General features: G+C 39.7%; 2 protein-coding genes across 2 annotated transcripts; one reads left to right on the plus strand and one right to left on the minus strand.

Annotated features, from left to right (window-relative positions):
• The first annotated feature begins 5,732 nt into the window (after window positions 1-5,732).
• Window positions 5,733-6,673, plus strand: LOC142470921 (olfactory receptor 10A7-like). The gene has a single exon (XM_075577729.1). It carries the CDS (start codon window positions 5,903-5,905, stop codon window positions 6,671-6,673), a length of 771 nt encoding a protein of 256 aa, XP_075433844.1. The 5' UTR covers window positions 5,733-5,902.
• An 11,825-nt stretch (window positions 6,674-18,498) lies between these two features.
• LOC142470922 (olfactory receptor 5V1-like) lies at window positions 18,499-19,437 on the minus strand. The gene has a single exon (XM_075577730.1). It carries the CDS (start codon window positions 19,435-19,437, stop codon window positions 18,499-18,501), a length of 939 nt encoding a protein of 312 aa, XP_075433845.1.
• Between the last annotated feature and the right edge of the window lie 481 nt (window positions 19,438-19,918).

Consider the following 19,918-nt stretch of genomic DNA (forward strand, 5'->3'; position numbering starts at 1 on the left):
GAGGATGAGCGCATGTAGGAATAAGACAGGGACCAGGATTGGGAGAGATATCCCCAGAAGCAAGGAGGAGAAGCATGGATAGAAAGAGGATGTGTGAGGATGATTTGTAGGGATGTTTTTTAGTGCAGGGGATATAGCTGTGTGGTGTCAGAGGACGCAGGTAAAAAAGGAGTTCATGTGAACAGAGAAGTGGTGAAGGAAGGAGAGATGGAGATATATGAATGGAGTTAGAGACATACTGATGCTGATAAAAAGAAGTGCATAATTTGAGAAGAAGTGAAGTCACAGCAAATATAAATGGTAAAGGCAGCATCACAGCAGTAATGATGCAGTCTGGTATAGATGATATCCTCCTTTCCAGCGTAGTTCAAATGCAGGAATCAGGGCCTGTTGGGGTGTCCACTTCTTTCTCACTTCTTTTGAACTTCCTTTTAAACTTGAGTTGTTTATGTTTTTGAGGAGCATGATTGTTAAATGTGAACATCTTAGCCATGAGCTGCGAATAGGGTTTAAAGCAGGGTTTAAAGCAGTCCTATTTTGTATGGAATTAAGAGTATAGAGATTGAATAGGGATTTGCTAAGTAGCATAAAGGATATGGTTGTGTGAACAGCTTCTTTCAATTAGTATTAATGGTCTGCCCAGGGTCTATATAATCTGATAGGACCCCCCCAGCTGTATTTTATGAGCCTGAGGAAGCCGTTGGATCGGCGAAATGCGTTGCTCTTTGCCTGTCTGTTTGTGACCCACGGAGGCTTCCGTATTCAGCGTGAGCAGTCACAGCTGTGCTGAGTGTTACCATCTCCCTGCACTCCGGACGCGGAGAAAGGGCCATCTGCGACGAGACGCGTCACCTTGCTACGTTGGTGGGCCTGGGATTTGTTCTATGTGAGTGCTTTGTGGATTTTCTATGCTAATAAATGTTTTTTGAACCTTATGCTGACACCTTGCCTCACTTACCCTTACTGCCGTATTGGGGAGGAATCGGGTCGACCACGGGCACCAAAGAGGGGATTCCCCATTGTAACTTTGCTCGTGAGCAAATACCTGTGTTCCAAACCTGGCTATTGTTCTGGATGGGTTAAGACATACCCCACAGATACCATTTTAATATCTGTACTTACACTGGGCCGTGTAAGTATTATATTATCATTATATTATTATTTCACATTTTCCCTTCCCTTCAATTAAAGGCTGTGCCTCCTTTTGGGTTTTCCACACCATCAGTTTTTTCAGCCCGAATGTGTTAATCCCTTGCTCCCCCTATCTTGTTTGTCTTTCTAATGCTGTGCCCAGCCAGTAAAAAGAGAGCAGAAACCTACTGATCCTGTACCTGACATCTAATCGTAGATTTATGCTGGCACACTTGTTCTTTTCTTTTTCTTGTTGTTTCCCCAACGTAAGCCATGCTACAAGGGCATTTAATTAAATATACCACAAAATTGGTATTGCACTTCGTATAGTGTTTCATGTGGTATAGATGGCCAGTTAGTGGGTGAGTAAAAGAGGAGCCTTTATGGATGTTTCCATACTGCGCACACGACAGGTAAGGAAATGTACCTTTAACAAGTGTTCCCAAAAATCTGGTAGTTGCTTGTTCTAATGTTCCTACAAATCAATTATTTCCCTTAAATATATTTTTATTATATTACACATACTTTCCTGTTCAGTCTGAACAGTCTGGGGAAATAAAATGAATTCTAACAGACAACATGGTTTCCGAATTACTTGAATTCCATTTACACTCCATATCTATACTATAATTCTAAATTGGATTCCGTTTTCCATTTGTTTGTATGTCAGAAGCATCGAAATCTCAGAAACGGCACCACATACAGTAGCAAAACGAAACTTTCACTGTACATTCTGCTGCGGATTCGTAGGTCAACGCAACTATTTTGATCTTCCAATGTGAATCACCTCCCAAATTATGGACATTCTAAGTTTCACTCGGCTGTCCAGCATTAATGTTAGAGCTGGAGCAGGGGGTGGGGGCATGGCTACTAAGGGAGGGGGCGTGTCCTTGCCTGGATCGGAGCTGTGTGTGTCTCTGTGAGATGTGCAGGGGAGATGTGCCAGCGGGGGAGAAGGGGGAGAGATGTGCCGGGGGGGAGATGTGGCAGCAGGGGGAGAGGGGGGAGATGTGCCACTGGGGGTGTGTGCTAATGGGGGGAGATGTGCCAGCGGGGGGGAAGGGGGGAGATGTGCCAGCAGGGGGGGAGGAGATGTGTCAGTGGGAGGGGAGAGGGGGAGATGTGCCAGCAGGAAGGGCAGGAGGGGAGATGTACCAGCGGGGGGGAGATGTGCCAGCGGGGGGGAGATGTGCCAGCAGGGGGGGGAGGAGGGGCAGGGACATGTTCCAGCAGCAGGGGAAGACACACACGCTGCATCCACCAGTGGGGGGGAGGGAGGGCCGGGGAGATGTGTCACCAGCAGGGGGAGAGGGGGGAGAGGGAGGGACATGTATTCAATATTACATTCCCCAGGCGAAGCTGGGTACAAAGGCTAGTTGACTATAAAATCCTACTTCTCTCCTTAATCAATTATCTATATACTTCTACCGCACGTTACATCTCAGCTCTTATCTCGAAGCTATGCACCTTCTCGTCAGTTTCTCGTTCCCCAGAAGGCATTTTCCTCTCTGCTCAATTACTGTCACATGTGAAACATTTTTCACTTTTGGCTCCCTAATTATGGAATTCCCTCTCTTCCCAACATTCACCAATCCATTTCTCCTCCCCCCCCCCATTTTCTTGCCACACCTGAAATCTCACCTCTTCAGTAAAGAACCTGATTAAATGAAGCCTCAGATGATTACTCTCAATATTCATGCACTGACTTGTCCCCTCAATTATGTTCTCAACTGTACTTGCTTTGATTGTATCCTGTAACTATAATTTTGTAATTTAGATTGTAAGCTCTGTGGGGCAGGAATTCCCTAATTACTTTCTGTTAACTCTCTGTTTAGCTTGTGTAACTTTGTACATTATCTCCAAGTTCTGTCTCTATTCTAACACATTGGTGTTGCTATATAAATAAACATATACATATAAACACATACTGAACATATCTGTTTAATTTATCCCATTGTCATATGGCATAATTTGCTATTCACCAGAAACCACTTCCTAATGAGTCCATGTGGAATTTTCTTTTTCAATTCTCTCTTGTGAATGTATATAAAAGGGTAGAGAAGCAGCACACTTTTAATACAGAAACTCATACTGGAATTGGGTAGAAAAACTAATTAGTTCCATGATTTTGAGCAAAAGAAAGAACTCTACCTGGAAATGAAATAAAAGACCTACAGTAAGTAAAGTAAACTATTCTCTTTCAGAGTTGGGTGTTAAGCACTCATATACATATGATTAACAATGCTACATAGCTGGTTAACTATTGATTGCTCAATCAGATTAATAATTTTAATTAATAGTAATGCTTTTCTTTTTGCATCTATGTGAGTAGCACGGGAGAAATATTACCCAAGATTGTAAGATGTAGGAATCGTAGGATCAGCTGAATAATAGGATTATTTTGTTTGGTTGTCAAAATGGAGCGGTATTTTTATTTATTTTTGCACCTTGGGTTGCACTTGAAAATTATTCTCTTGGATTGTTGCTTATCTGTGTTACAAAACTAGAGAAAAACTTGTGCCAAAAACTGCACCAAATTTATCCAAAGGAAAAATCCCATTACGTTCAGAAGATTCCCTTGTTATACTGTATGAAACAGAATCAGACATGCCGCTTGGGAAACTTTGTAATGCCAAATTTTTACAATTATTTATCATAAGAAAATTGTAGTATGGTAACCCTGTAGCTAATCTCAGCAATAAAATTAATAAACCATCACATTAAATTGAAACAGAAAAAAAGAAAAATTGAAAAGTTATTGTAAAATTCAATTTGAGCATAAGTAGTGTATTTGTAGTTAGCTTTATAAAATATTCCCTAATTAAATGCTTTCTTCATACCAAAAGTATCATTGCTTTAAGATTAAAAAAATAGGCATGTTTTAAGTAAAACATTTATAACCAAAGGGATTGAGCACCTTGCAAAACCTACATTTTAACTTAATGTACTTGTTAAAAACTAGGTCTGCACAAAGACCAGCCAACACCCTTGTTGGATTACAGTATTTCATAGATTGGTGCATGCAGTACATTTTTTCCATCACCAAATATGACCAAACTGGGTGGAAATCACTTTTTTTTGTACAAAAAAATTAGAATTTTCACTTGGAGGGTACAGAAAGTAAAAAAGGGGGAGGGGGTGCAACATGAAAGGGAACCATCAAGTCACTTAAAATACGTTGGTTTTAAAAAAAAAAAAATATATATATATATATATATATATATATATATATATAATATTGCATAGTTTCAATAGGATTCCGTGGCAGTGACATAACAGAATATCGCAACATATCGAAACATAATCCCACCAGAGGAAACAATGACTTTGGATACATCTTTAAATTTCACTGCAATTATAATTTCTCGTTTAAATTCATTTTTCAATCATCAGATCAGGCCAAACCGTGTGGTAATCAATTTTACCAGTTGGCTGCTACTGTGCAAATGTAGCCAGCCTCCATTTCCTAGAGAAAATACATGTCCTGTTATAACTCAGAATATACAATATTTCCAACGACATATCCCACCGTATCCCTACATATCCCTACATATCCCTACATATCCCACAATTCACCAATATATCCCAACATATCCCAACACATCCCAACCACATCCAAACCACATCCCAACACATCCAAACCACATCAAAACCACATACCAACACATCCCAACAAACACAACACATCCCAACCACTTTCAAACCACATCCCAACACATCCCAACTCCATCCCAACACATCCCAATTTATCTCACCATATCCCACTGGAGGAAACAATTGCGCTGTCTACATCTGTAAATCTCGTTGCATTTACAATTTCTATTTTAAATTTAAGTTGAACCCTACATTATTTATATAGTTTGATGGTTTGCATTAAGGACCTATTGACCAAAGAGAAGTTTTACCCCAAGTACCCTATCAATTTAATTTATTATTTCCCCTCAAAATAATTAGATCATTGGACAGTTGCACCATATGTGCGCGTGCATTTGTTGATCTAAAATTCTTTCAGCACAGGGGAAAGAACAAGATAATATTTGGTATACACAAAATAGGGCAATTACCACTGAAGCCTCATTTTCTGAACGCGTTATAAAGATATAGCAAAATTTACCCTTCCATGAGCCGTGGTAAAAAGAAGACAAGAAAGGGTGGAGAAATCTGATTGCCGTTATTGGAGTAAAGATGGAATTTCTTTTTTCTCCTTATGAGACATCATTTGATAATATTTCATTCATTTTTTTTCACCTTCATTTGGAACAATAGAAACATATATAGGATAAGTATCTGTCATCCAAACTTAACATAGGTTGAAATTGATGTATATATGTCTTTTTCCAACCTCATCTACTTTGTCACTACTATATGCAATATGTTCTCCCCTTTTTTATTGACGCTATCTTTAATCTGTTATTTTTACCAAATATATATATATTATAAAAATTCAATAATACACACTGTACTTTCTGTACCGTTAATATATCAGTGGCTTTTATGCTTTAAATGTACTGTATTATGAGCCTCAATTAACTCTATCTTCTTCCAGCACGAGCACTGATATTTCATATGAAAATCTGCTTTTCCACATCATCTCACAATGCTCAGGGAGAATCAGACCAAAGTTACAGAATTTCTTCTTCTGGGATTTCCAGACATTCACAACTTCAGGAGTTTACTCTTTTTTGTTTTCCTTCTTTTTTACATTTTCACCTCAGCTGGAAATTTCCTGATCATTGTCTTGGTGTCAACCAGTCACCAGCTCTGTACGCCCATGTACTTCTTTCTCAGGCACCTGTCTCTCTGTGACATCTTGATGACAACAGATATTGTGCCTAACATGCTATACGTAATAATGGTTGAAGGGGCCGTTATCTCTCTCGTTGGCTGTATGACTCAATATTTCCTATTTTCTGCCTCAGCAAGTGCTGAATGTTTCCTCCTTACAGTGATGTCTTATGATAGATACCTGGCCATCTGCAACCCATTGCGTTACTCTTCTATTATGGACTTTAAGCTTTGCTACCAAATGGTTTTCTGGTCTTGGTTCTTAGCTTTTATGGGAACACTAAGTATAGTGATTTTGATTTGTTCATTTCAGTTATGTAACCCCAATGTCATTGACCATTTCTTCTGTGATTTAAACCCTCTCTTAGAACATTCTTGCTCAGAAAGAATAATTGTCGATAAAGTAGTGTTTGTTTTAGGAATCCCTTTCCTTATCTTCCCTTTCATCTTCATCATTGTGACTTATGCCTGTATCTCATTGACCATACTCAGAATCTCCTCCACCACTGGGAGACAGAAAGCCTTCTCCACCTGCAGCTCTCACCTGGCCATTGTGTGCTCATATTATGGGACACTGATTGCTAAATATGTGGTTCCATCCAACGGACAATCATTGACTGCAAAGAAAATCACTTCTCTTCTGTACACAGTCATCACCCCATTATTCAATCCCATCATCTATACTCTGAGGAACAAGGATATCCAGGCAGCTCTGTTGAAATGTAAAAGTATAAGGATACAAACATATTTTATGTAGCATGAGATAAAATAAAGTAGGTCACGTCTATTGTGCTGTGTTCAAAACAGTAACAATTATATAATTCATGTAAGATGCTATAGATGCAGTAAAAATTCCTCTTATAAACTGTAGTTTTGCAGTTACAATATGTTGACATTAAGGGAAACATGTCTCAATGAATGTATTTCAACACTCTTATTCTCCTCTAGAATTAGTTTTAGATTTGGACAGTATACTGACAGAACTGAGAAGAAGAAGTATAAACATAGATACAATTATAAGATAATAAGTATAGAATGAACAAATGTGTCCAACTTTCTTTATACTACATAGACAGAGCCCTAATACTCCCTAGTAAACAGACTGATACCTCAGAAATTCAGAACATAATTGAATGCTTCTGAGGGGTCCACCCTCTCTATCAAGGATATCATCTGAAACTTAATTGTATTAAAAAAAAGACCTGGGGATGTATGTGTAATAATAGGATTTCAATTGTATCAACGTTTTGTTGGGTGTTGTTTAAACAAGGACACGCATACATTTCATAACAATTCCATAGCTCTATTTTTTCCATGGTTGGCTTGTGTCCAATTCATAGTCCCTCCTGGTCCAATGCTCAGCTGTGTCGGCAAAGTCTTCGAAAGTGGCTGTCAACCAAATGTACGACAAGTTCACAGTTCCAATTGCAGAATCAAACCCATGTGCATTTAGCCATTCAGTCAGCTTCCTCTGGGGTTCTGTTAGCTTGCAAACACATTCCCTTTTTATAACAGACTAATTTGCTTTCAAATCAGTTCCAGCGAAACCAGTTCAGGTGAATCTAATTTTGAAAAGTCCTTACAAAACCAACATGCTGTGATAAACATACAGTATAAATGCTAAAACAATATTAATATTACAAACAAACTACTGACATTTCTTTAATAACATAATAACACTAATAATAATACAAATAAACTGTCATTAAAAAAAATATCATTAAAACCTATATGACATTTGAATTTCTTTATTTTTACTGGAGTTTTCAAAATGAAATAAGGGTGTTTGCAGGTACAGAAAGTAAACTTGGGAGGGGGGTCAGGACACCATTATATTATGGTTATAGCTGGTTATACTGTAGCAAGATTACATAGTATTTATTGACAGTGTTAACAAAACTACACTTCTCTGGGTGCGACTTCGGAAGACAACCGCAGCGGGGAGATCCAAGGAAGATTAGATTCAATGCTGGGCCCTCCTCATGATTGAGCCAGGGCTGGTAAACTTTCTAGAATTTAGACATGTATAATCAAGATAGCTGGTCATTTTTTCCATCTAGCAGATAAACCATATCCTATGTTTGATATTAGATTTGGATGGACGTCTCCCTTGCTTCCAGAGTGCAGCCATGTCGCATCTCATAGCTGTGTTGATGTGTGTAAACAATGTGTTTTCTGGTCAAGTTATCTTTTGCAGGGGTCTACTCAAGACAAATGCCCATGGGATCATTGGGATATCAGTTGAGAAAATGTGTTGTTCCCACACCCTGACCCTGTTCTACAGGTCAGACACTTTAGGGAAAGACCACCAGAAATTAAGCGTAAGGGGAGTAGCCTGGGCAGAATTTTGATATTGTAAGGGGGAAGGGTACAACTTTAACCCAACTTTGTGTACGTTCTCTTTGATATTGAGCTTCTGGCTATTGCATTAAATATACTGTGTTGGTCAAGTCATCTCCATCAAGCTCTTCATTCAGATCCTATTCACATAGTGCTATTAGTTTTAGCTAGTTGTGGGAATCAACCTCAAGAAGAGAAAAGCCTAGGAATAGTCAGTATGTCACACTTTTTTGGCCTTCTGAATCCAGATAAAAATCCTCAAATTCTGTCAGTGGGTTATGTGGTTTAATGTGGTTATAAAACATCTTAATCTGCAGACAGTGAAATAATTTGTTTGGTGGTAGTTTTTTTTTCAACAGAAAAGTAGTTAAATTGTTTAATTTTTAAGTCTAAACCGATATAATTTAGTTAAGATATTTTGGCATTGGTCCATTGAGAAAATGAGAAAATGCTAGTCCTAGGACGAATTCAGGCCCAGGACTACCCTAGATGCCCATGGCCACACCACATTCCTGTAGCTAAAACTTAACTTCATACAAAAAATAATTATGGGTGAGTATAAATTCTATACTTGGTAAAATAAATTGTTTGTTAATGGTAAATTACTATAATCATCAAGAAAGTATTTGACAGCTGAAATGCCCCTTGGGCATGTGATACATGTGTATAGGGAGATTATATCAACAGATGCCCAAAGATATGAGTCTATCCACTTAATCGCAGAGATGGAGTCGATGACGTGCAGCATGTCCTTAGGTATGACCAAAGTGAGGTAGGAGTAAAAATAGAAATCAACATATTGGGACAGGCTGGACGTCATCAACTCCACCCCAAGACAATGGCTTTCCTAAAACGTTAAAGAGACAATTGTGCACCTTCAGTAGATGGTAAAGAATTGAAGTTCTAGGGTGTGTAATTAAAATAAATGTATGTTCCACTTTAGTGATAACCCGAGAATCTAATTACACTTTGTATATGTTCTTGATAGGAAGTCTGGAATTCAGACATAGGATAAAAATCCAAAATCCTATATGAAATAACATTAAGTATGTTACCTATGAGCCTCCTCAATGTATGCCTCCCTACCCTGTAGCACAATACCAACCCTCTTATCTGCCTGTTTAATAATACAGATTCAAAGATTTGTAGAGAGAGGGGGGGGGGTGTTTTTGACATTGTTTCTCAAAATTCTGGAGCACCAGGGAATAAAAAAATTCCACAAAACCTCCCTTATGTTGGTGTGAGAAGAACAGAGACCTTGGTCTAAGAGGACACTGTGTGATACCCATAGAAACATTCAAAACTGATGGATCAGAATCTACTGTATATTGGGCAGGCTAGACGTGTTCGGTTCAACCCCCGATGACTCAGAACTATTGGACTAATAAAAATTATTTAGTGTGTTTAAAGATCTATATGCTGGCCCTGTTAATTCCACCAGAAGAGATGATAAAGCCTGACTAAATATCTCCTGAGAGTGAGCTTACATGTAACACTATAGAGACAGAAAGAAAACAGAGAGTGCACGCCCCATAGTGTAATCCTGTACATTTAATGATAGGGAGGGATTGGTGGGGGGGGATTAAAAACACTTACAAAGTATAAGTGATATACACGCAATTTGTGACAAAATTATCACCACCGATGCAGGAACCGTCCCGCGACGTGTTAAAATCCAACTGGAACCCTTGGGCAGTGCATCCAACAGTGTCCGTCCTTTCCGCGATCAAATGAAGTCCTCCACGCAATGTGTCATCAGAGTAGGCCTCAAAACTACTCCTGCACACTCCGGCCGTAAAGCATGCAGACAACGTGATGACGTAATGTCGTAATTTACGTCCCTGACGCGTTTCGTCACAATAATGCAACTTTATCAAAGGGATTTGTTCATGAACAGTGATGGCTAGATATATATACTGGAGTGTCTACAATCCAATTGGTACATCAATTTGTGATATTTACGCCCCTAATAACGAGCCTAGATGTAATTAAATACAAACAATGTCTAGATTGTAAATAATTATGGATCCTTTGATAAAGTTGCATTATTGTGACGAAACGCGTCAGGGACGTAAATTACGACATTACGTCATCACGTTGTCTGCATGCTTTACGGCCGGAGTGTGCAGGAGTAGTATTGAGGCCTACTCTGATGACACATTGCGTGGAGGACTTCATTTGATCGCGGAAAGGACGGACACTGTTGGATGCACTGCCCAAGGGTTCCAGTTGGATTTTAACACGTCGCGGGACGGTTCCTGCATCGGTGGTGATAATTTTGTCACAAATTGCGTGTATATCACTTATACTTTGTAAGTGTTTTTAATCCCCCCCCCACCAATCCCTCCCTATCATTAAATGTACAGGATTACACTATGGGGCGTGCACTCTCTGTTTTCTTTCTGTCTCTATAGAATTTGCCTTGGAAGTGGTTCTTCCATGTGAGAGCTGCCGTGGACCCCTGGATCCTGTATCTATTCCTGCAAACCCATCAGGACTCATTTTGGGGTTTGGACTATTACAATTGGACATTTTATTATTTTATTATATTTATAATTTGTATATTTCTGTAATAGAGTGTTTTTTTAGTTAGTCATTAATAATTTTAAATATTCACTCACTATAGGATTGCTTTATATCTTTGAATATAGCACTTTGTAAAGGTTTTTTATTGTTCACTGGTTTATCAGTGGCGCTACTACAATCACTTCTTTTCTGGCTATTACATGTAATACTATTAAGATCCACAAATAGATCAAACTAATTAGGTCCTGTACTGGGAGAACATGTTAGGCTTTTGCTTAGCAAAGAGGTTTGAGATATAGTACATTGTAACGCGTAGTTCACCACAAACGAGGCGTGACCGCGGAGCTAAGGTAGGGATTGGTATAGAACGCTGACCACAACCGCGAGGGCACGTCTAGAGTGTAGGATAGTCTTGCAAGCCGGATCAGGGTTATAAAGGACAGCATAAATGTTGTACTTGCCGGGTCTAGGAGTGGAGAGTAGCGGATTGTTGGGGTACATAGCCGGAGTCAGGATTGGGGAGAGTAGAGTCATCGTAGAACCAAAGCCAGGGTCAGTGCAGGAGAGTATCACGAAGTCCAAGGTACAAGGCAGGGTCAGGCAGCAAGGTAAGAAGCAGACAGGCTAGGAGTGATTAGGTTCAGTGTCACAAACAGAAGTTATGCTCGGCGAGGAATGAGAGTTCAGACAGCATATTTAAAGGACCTCCCACCAATAGGCGGCATCCAGAAAGCGGAACCACCCTCTTTGATAGGCTGCTGGATCACGCAGGTGCGTCCTATTACACAGCCGATTGAGACCGAAGTGGAGCTTCCAGAGAGTGCGCGTGCGCCACGAGCAACCCACACATTATGCTGGCGACCCGGTCGTGCACCATCAGTGCGCGCTATGACACCCACGTCAGTACAGGGGCAGAGACCGGAGGCGGGGCCCGCAGAGACAGAGGAGGAGCGCGGGGTAGTGTTGCGCCGTATAGCTCTGATGTCAGGACGGGGGCGGGGATGAGAGGCAGGGACCGCAGACCGCCAGGGAGACCGCGCACCGCGCATGCGTCGCGCGTCAATGCCAGTGGCAAGTGAGTGTATCCTGGATGCAGGAATAGAGGACACCGATGGGACCCGCGCACTGCCCACGCGCCGCACATGAGCACCACCGTTAAGCTGCCTTTCTTGAGTGCCACAGGAACCAGATGAGCGGGTAAGGGTTAAGGGGACAGAACCGCCAGAATGGCGAATCCTCACATACAGTAAGTATATGAGAAGAGAGATTAAAGATGTTACTAGGTTCAGGCAATACTATTGATCATTTAATATCCTCTAACCCTCTTTTTCTTCGATATGCTTTTATATGAGGATAATTTATTTATCACCTGGGGAGTTCCTGGGGGTAGGGCTTGTCTAAAAAAAGACAAAGGCTTAGTAGGTGAGCTATGGGGGATATATTTGGAACTTGCACCCCCTCGAGCCAACATACAGTATCCACAGGTTCATTCTGTATATCATTAATGGAGTGATCGACTTCCAGAGGTGCAAGTCTATTTTTAGATAGATAGCCTCCAATTAACCCATGACTGGTACTAGCCGAATATTCCCTTCCTCCCTGTTGCTTGGATATATATTGGGAAGCCAATCATGAGAATGGTCTGATTTTGATCTATCACTAGTATCCATCACATTATAAGGAGGGGGCTGCTCCCTAAATTGGGGGCATTTCCTAATTTGATCGGTAGCATAATCCTCTGTATCCCTCCATAATGTATTCCTTTTTCTTTCAATAAATTGTAGTTCAAAGGTATTGTTTGTTTGATCATCAAGGTGTTTGAAATTCTTACTCTCTATATGTGGTGTAAGTTTGCATTGGATTGATTAAATTTCAATTTCCAAACTAATTTCTCCCTCCTAAATTCAATAAGGAGTTTGATCAGTGATTCTTAAAATGCAATACACTAATGGTCATTATTAACTGGAAAAAGACTTTTGGGTGTTTAATTGTAAAGCAACAATACCTTTTGGTATGAAGAAAACATTTATTAGGGAACATTTTTTAAACCTGACTCCAAATACACGACTTATTCTCAAATTTATTCTTAATGTGACTTTTCAATCATGTTCTTTTTTTTCTGCTACAATTGAATTTGATGGTGTATTAGTTTTATTGCTGAGGTTAGTGCTTACTGCACTACAATATTTTTGGGAGAAATAATTTTTAACAAGGGGCATCACAAAGTTTCCCAGCAGCAAAAGTTTAGCAAAAATAAAGCATACAGTATACAAAGGTAATTTTCTGAATGCAATTGGATATTAGTCCAAGAGAATAATTTCCGACTGCAATACAAGGAGGAAAACTGGTGTAAAAAAAAATATACTGTCAATTTTTTACTACCCTACTACTATTCAGCCGATCCTAAGTTCCCTACATCTTACAAGCTTGGGTAATATTAATTAATTATAATAAAATATTAATATCAATTGTAATGCTACATTTATCTGCGACATCCACAATGAACCAGCTATGTAAACATGTTATTCATTCGTATATGAGTACTTATCACCAAGGTCTGAAGGAGAATTGTTTACTCTTTTTATTATAGATATTTTATTTTATTTCCAGATAGAATTTAGTTTGCTTTAAATCGTGGACATAATATTTCTCAGCAGCAGTACGAGCTTCTATATTAAAACTGTGCTGCTTCTCTAACCTTTTTATACATATAGTATTCCAAAAAGGGAGGTGAGTCTTCTCAACTCATTTTTGTGAGGGCAGTTTCAGTGGAATGATCAGTTCAGAAGCCAGATTTCAATGGTTCTAAGAAATTATAAATGTGGAGGAAATTGAGTGTGAATAGATTAGACATTCGAGAAGCTTGGAGTAAGAAATCAGGAGGTTGACAGGATGATAGTTTGTGGAGACAGTAAAAATAGGTGTCACTTTTGCATCTTTGAACTGCATAGGGAAAGGTTCCCGAGATTAGTTTGGAGAATATATGCAAGTATATCGAACAAAGTGGGAATTAGGTGTTGAAGAGGTGAGAGGGAATTTGGTCAAGGTTGCATGTAGGGGTAGAAGTGCAGCTTAGCTGCAGAGACAACTCCAGTTCTGTGCCACACAGTATAGTCCAGGGTAGAGATGTGTGTTGAAATACTCTATAGTGACTGGAGGAGTAGTTGAAAGAGAGAAAGGGGTAAAAGGAGGTCACGGGGGTAATCAAAGATAGAGAAAAGGCCAAGTGGAATTGATTTGTGATAATTAATATTTTTAGAAAAGTAATGTTGTGTAGTCTAAGAGAGGATGAGACTTGAAGCAGAAACTGAGACATTTCAAGTAGAGGAAGTCAGCAAGAGTGTGACAGTTCCTCCAAGGATAGAATTATATGCATCAACAAGATTATCGGGATCAGAGGTAGAGCAAGAGGAGAGATTGGAGATTAGGGTGGATTTTAGGGAAGATAGGTTGAAGAAATGTAGGCTATGAGTGTAATGTGGGAGGCAGGAGGAATAGTGGAATGGAAATGAGGGACAGGAAATGTGATGAGCTGATGGTCAAAGAGGAGAATGGGGGAGATCTTGAATGCAGAAAGCTTCTTGTAAAAAAAAAGATCTAAACAGTGGTCACCCTTGGGTGTACTGGAAGTGGTCAATTGTCTGAAGCCAAATATTAGAGAGAGAAAGCAAAAAGCCCAGGAAACCGAGGAATCATTTATGTGTCACTTAATGTCTCGAGGAGAATGGAGGGAGTGTAGAGGATAGCAGGAAGGAAAGCCCATATTCAAAGTTAGAGAAAGTTGAAGGGGTTTATGTATTGTACAGATAGTTGGTAGATAGATGATGCAATCTGCAGAGGCAGGGGGAAGGAAAGTTGGACGGTATGCACCACTAGAGAGTTTTTACCGGCATTGAGAATATCAACAGGGCAAAGGAAATAACATAGGAAATAACAGCCTCTAGAACAATCAGAGTGAGAAAGCCAGTTTTCTGATAAATCACAAATATGCAGAGTGGGAGCATAAAAGATCATGTAAAGTCAGAAGCTTGTGAGGGGGCGAAGATTCCAAAGAGCACAGAAGAAAGAGAGAGGAGGAAGGAGACATAGATGAGGTTGGAGGAGAGGAGAGAGGAGCGAGCATTTGCAAGTGCAAGTTCTTCTACAGGCTGAATGCAGGATGAGTACGGGTAGTGGAAAATGTTGTGAATGGAGAGTAGTGGAGAGAGAAGGAGTAAATGGGATATATAACAGGAGAAGGGTGAGAGAGATGATGGAACAAACTACTGTAGTTTTGAGAGGAAAGTAGTGGAGAACAGGAAAAGGAGAGAAAGCATGATGATGTAGTGGAGAATGGTGGAGTTTGAAAGAAAGTGTGGTAGTTGTGGTACTGTATGTAAGCATAAAGGTTCTTAATTATACTAGCTTTGATAGTGCCAGATCTGCAGAAACAGAGTTTACAGCATAAGGGCCACAGTTTTCAGTTAGTAGAGATGGCATTACAACAGCAGCAATGTAGTTTAGCGTTGTGGTCACTTTGATTGATGTATCGAATGTTGCTTTGATGACTAGAGATGGGCAATTTTTTTTTACTGAATTTGAATCTTCCAGGTATCTCATATCTCACAGGTATCTCAGGTGCACCCCGCAACGAACATTAAACTGTCAACAAGGAAGTGGAAGTGGTCTGCATTTAAAGGAAGCCAGGGGCAGGGGGCTACTGCAGGATTGAGCCCTCATTTGGTGCTACATGATAGATATGCACAAAAGTGGCAATGGTGTAACAGAACAGAGACAAAAATATTTGCATTGCCATCTTCCAGAGTGCCAGACACGTACTGAATTGAAATACTTTATTGCAAATAAACACAACTCTACAAACTGCAGGAAGTAATTATGCTGGCTTCCAACGGCATACAAAATATTATTGGGTTGACACATCTAAGGCTGCATCCCCACTAGCGCTGAGCACGCGCCGCTTGCCGCGGTTATTTACATTAAAGATATATGTAAGTCCCCGCTCATGCGGTGCGCAGGCTCATGCGTCGGCACACACGCTCACCCACGCTCTGCGCTTAAGTAAACAAAAAAACTAACTATCAAGCACGCTCAATGCCTCTTCCACCCCCCCCCCCTCCCGCGTGCACGGAAATGCCAGGACACCCGGCGCTCGTGCTCTCCAAGCATGAGCACGCTCAGCGCCAGCGGGGACTCAGCCTAAGGCACATTATGAGGAATGGAGTATGGTGCCAGACTGAAAAACATCTGGAGTTAAACCCACATAACAGCTCTAGTAATGTGAGCTAAACTAGCTGATGGCTAGCATCACTGTTACAGTATACTTATTTTTGAGCTCTACTTCTCATTCAGTGCTCATGCAGTACCAGTACAAAGGAGATTACCCTCTTCTGGGAAAGAGAAATATATCTAACAAAAAGTCTTCTACATCACACACCTTCTGGGACACGTTACAGTCCATTTTTTTAATAGGCTGTAATGTATTTGAGCACCGAAGGTGCCTTATGGCAGATTACTGCTTAGTAAATATGACCCACTGTCGTTATCCTTTATAAGATTAGAATTACTAACACAAGTCACCAGATCACTTTGTTATAATACTTTCTCTGCATCTGCTTGATTTGCTGTGTCAGAAAACCTGTGATTTATTTAATCGCACCTGTCCTGAGAAACACTTAGCCCTCAGTACATATTAATACCTTGTGCTTAAAGTCCTTTCAGGGTTATAATCAACAACATATTGGAGTATGATAGTTGATGGTGGTGCACTGCTAACCATTAGCTGGTTTAGCTCACACTTCTAGAACTGCTGCCTAGAAAAGCAGTGGTTGTGGGTTCTAGTCCTCTTCTGTCTATCAGTACACCATTTCACCATTCCAGTCACGTGGTGCCTACTGCCTTAGGTTTTTCAACACTATATAGTTGTTATTTTAATAATTTTAGAATGTGTGGGATGTCATTTAAATATACATTTGCATAGTCGTTAGTATTTCTTCCAGGGTACCTTAGGTGTGCTTTTTTTCCAGCACAGGAATCTCTTCTCTAATTTAGTTGGTGGGAGTTTTGAGGGGATATATATATACAATTGGAAACACTACTACATTGAAAATGTCTCTCTCCCCCCCCCCCCCCCCCAACGGCAGATTCGGATTAAAACCGTTTTGATTTTGGCGCGCGGATTGGATTTAGTCTAAAAAAAACCTGGGAGAACCCGCAGATCAGATTCAAGACAGGTTCACCCATCTCTTCTGTTAAGTTAATGAGTTAAGAGAGCAGAGTTTGTAGTTTCAAATCCAGATAAAACTCCACTCCTAAATATGGCACTTCAAGAAAGCATTACAAGCCTGCTCCTCGCAAGCTATCCCAACTACTGTAACGGCTTACATTTACAGTATACTGCACTACCTGCTTTAATAACACAGCAGAATTGGACAAGGTTAATTAATACAACAGACAATAGCAGAGTTGCGTGATGATTAAAGGCTAAAATTACTACATAAGCAATAAGCACTGGTAGCAGATTAACTTGATTAAACATTGAACTGTGGAAAGGAGCAGAGGCACGATTTTTGTTACTCCATATATGAGCAAATGGAAACTCATGGTAGCCATTTACATATCCCAGAAATGAAGCAGTGATATTAGTTCTAAATGTCATAACATATGTAATAACACAAGCTATAACTCCACACTTAAATATAGCACTTGCAGATGTTCATTACAAGCTGCAGCTCTGGAGAAAGTACACGTCACTGCAACAATGAATTGAGATTGTGCTTCCGGATTGGATCACAAGCGACACTAAACCTCCACTGCCAGGCAAAGCCGTAGTCACTTTCCTGCAGATTTCCCCAGCAGCAGGGAATTTAAGTCATTTGTAGTTTCTCCATAGTTTGAAGACCATTGTTCTGGTTCAGTGTGTCCCCGCCTCGGTTAAATCTCCCTGCAGATTTGAGGTGGATGGGGTTTGAATTTAACACCAACAGTGCGCACATGGGTGTTGGCAGGCCTATCAGGCTGGGTGACTTGGGGGTGATTGTGTTTAATTAGATTGGGGTCTGACTCGACCTAAGTTTGAGACCAACATTAGACCCAGGAGCAGACCCACTGACAATGATATCAGGACTCAGTACTAAAACATTACCTGGACATGGTGAACTGTTGAATAGGAAGAGAGTTTGTTGAGTGGAAGGCGGATAAGAAATTACCGGGCTGCAGTGAGTTGTTGAGTGGAGGAAGTGGCAACGGGAATTATAATCCAACAAATATTACAAAAGTTTGATAAAATTAGAATCCTGATATAAACACAGAATTAAAAATGAGTTATATTTCAGTAACCAAAGGTCTTTCAATTAGAGTTCAGGTGATGTTTTGAATATAGAGGATGGCTCTCTAAATCAAGAAAGTTTTCTGAATTTCTTAAAGCTGTACTTGTAATCTTCTAATTCTAATTATGTTTATACTTCTTGTTATACTTCCAGTTCTTTGTCTCCATATAACCACTGTCCAAAACTATAACTAATGCTATAAGAGCATAAGAGTATTGAAATACCTCTGTTGATGCATGTTTTCCTTAATGTCTACATACTGTAACCACAAAACTAAAGTTTAAAAAAATAATTTTTACTGCATCTATTCTATCATACATGAATTATGTTATATTTACAGCTTTTAACACAGCCTGATAGAATTGACCTACTGATGTTTATCTTATGCTCCTCAAAATACGTTTTGTGTCCTTATACTGATACATTTCCACAGGGCTGCTTGGATATCCTTGTTCCTTAGAGTATAGATGATGGGATTGAATAATGGGGTGATGACTGTGTACAGAAGAGAAGTGATTTTCATTACAGTCAATGACTGTCCGTTGGATGGAACCACATATTTAGCAATCAGTGTCCCATAATATGTGCACACAACGGCCAGGTGGGAGCTGCAGGTGGAGAAGGCTTTCTGTCTCCCAATGGTGGAGGAGATCCTGAGGATGTTGTGGAAGATACAGACATAAGTCACAATGATGAAAACGAATGGGAAGATAATGATGGGGACGCCTAGAACAAAAACTACTGTATCCACAATGAATCTGTCTGAGCAAGAATGTTCTAGGATAGGAGTAAAATCGCAGAAGAAATGATCAATGACATTGGGGTTACATAACTGAAATACACAAATTAAAATAACCATACTTAGTGTTCCTATAAAACCAAAGAACCAACACCAGAAAATCATTTGGTAGCAAAGCTTGAGATCCATAATAGCAGAGTAACGCAGTGAGTTGCAGATGGCCAAGTATCTGTCATAGGACATCACTGTAAGGAGGAAAGATTCAGTACTTGCTGAGACAGAAAGGAAGAAATATTGAGAGATACAGCCAACAAGAGAGATAACTGCCCCATCTGCCATTATTACGTATAGCATGTTAGGCACAATATCTGTGGTTAGCAAGATGTCAGAAAGAGACAGATGACTGAGAAAGAAGTACATGGGGGTACGGAGCTGGTGACTGGTTGACACTAAGACAATGATCAGGAAATTTCCAGCTAAGGTGAAAATGTAAAACAGAAGGAAGACAAAAAAGAGTAAGCTCTTGAAGTTTATGTCTGGGAATCCCAAAAGCAGGAATTCTGTAACTGTGGTCTGATTCTCCCGAAGCATTGTTGGATGTTAGAGGAAAAGCAGATCTTCATAATAAATATCAGTTCTCGTGCTGCAAGAAGAAAGAATTTATTGAGAAATAATAAATGTGAGACATAATAACCCCATATCTATTCATTGTACATAAAGTACCCTATTTTTCATTGCATTGTTATATATTTTTATATTAAATATATTTCATTGGTTAAAAAAAAAACAATTAGGGACAGGGGTTAAGGAACAACAAAACCTGAAAACATGTTGCTTTAAAAGATTAGAGATAATGTAAACTAAATGGTTAGGAATCCAACTTCAAGACCAGTCTGAACAGTCACCTTAACACTGAATAATTTCCAGTGGGCATTAATATAACCCATAACTTGCATATCAAGATTTCTTCTGTAAAGAGTCATAATTATTGAGTCAACTTCTTGAAGCATAGACTCATCCTCCTCATTTTCATTTTGATTTATTATACACTTACTGTTTCCCTACTTGTATT

Source organism: Ascaphus truei, chromosome 20 (assembly GCF_040206685.1).
Source record: "Ascaphus truei isolate aAscTru1 chromosome 20, aAscTru1.hap1, whole genome shotgun sequence".
NCBI lineage: Eukaryota > Metazoa > Chordata > Amphibia > Anura > Ascaphidae > Ascaphus > Ascaphus truei.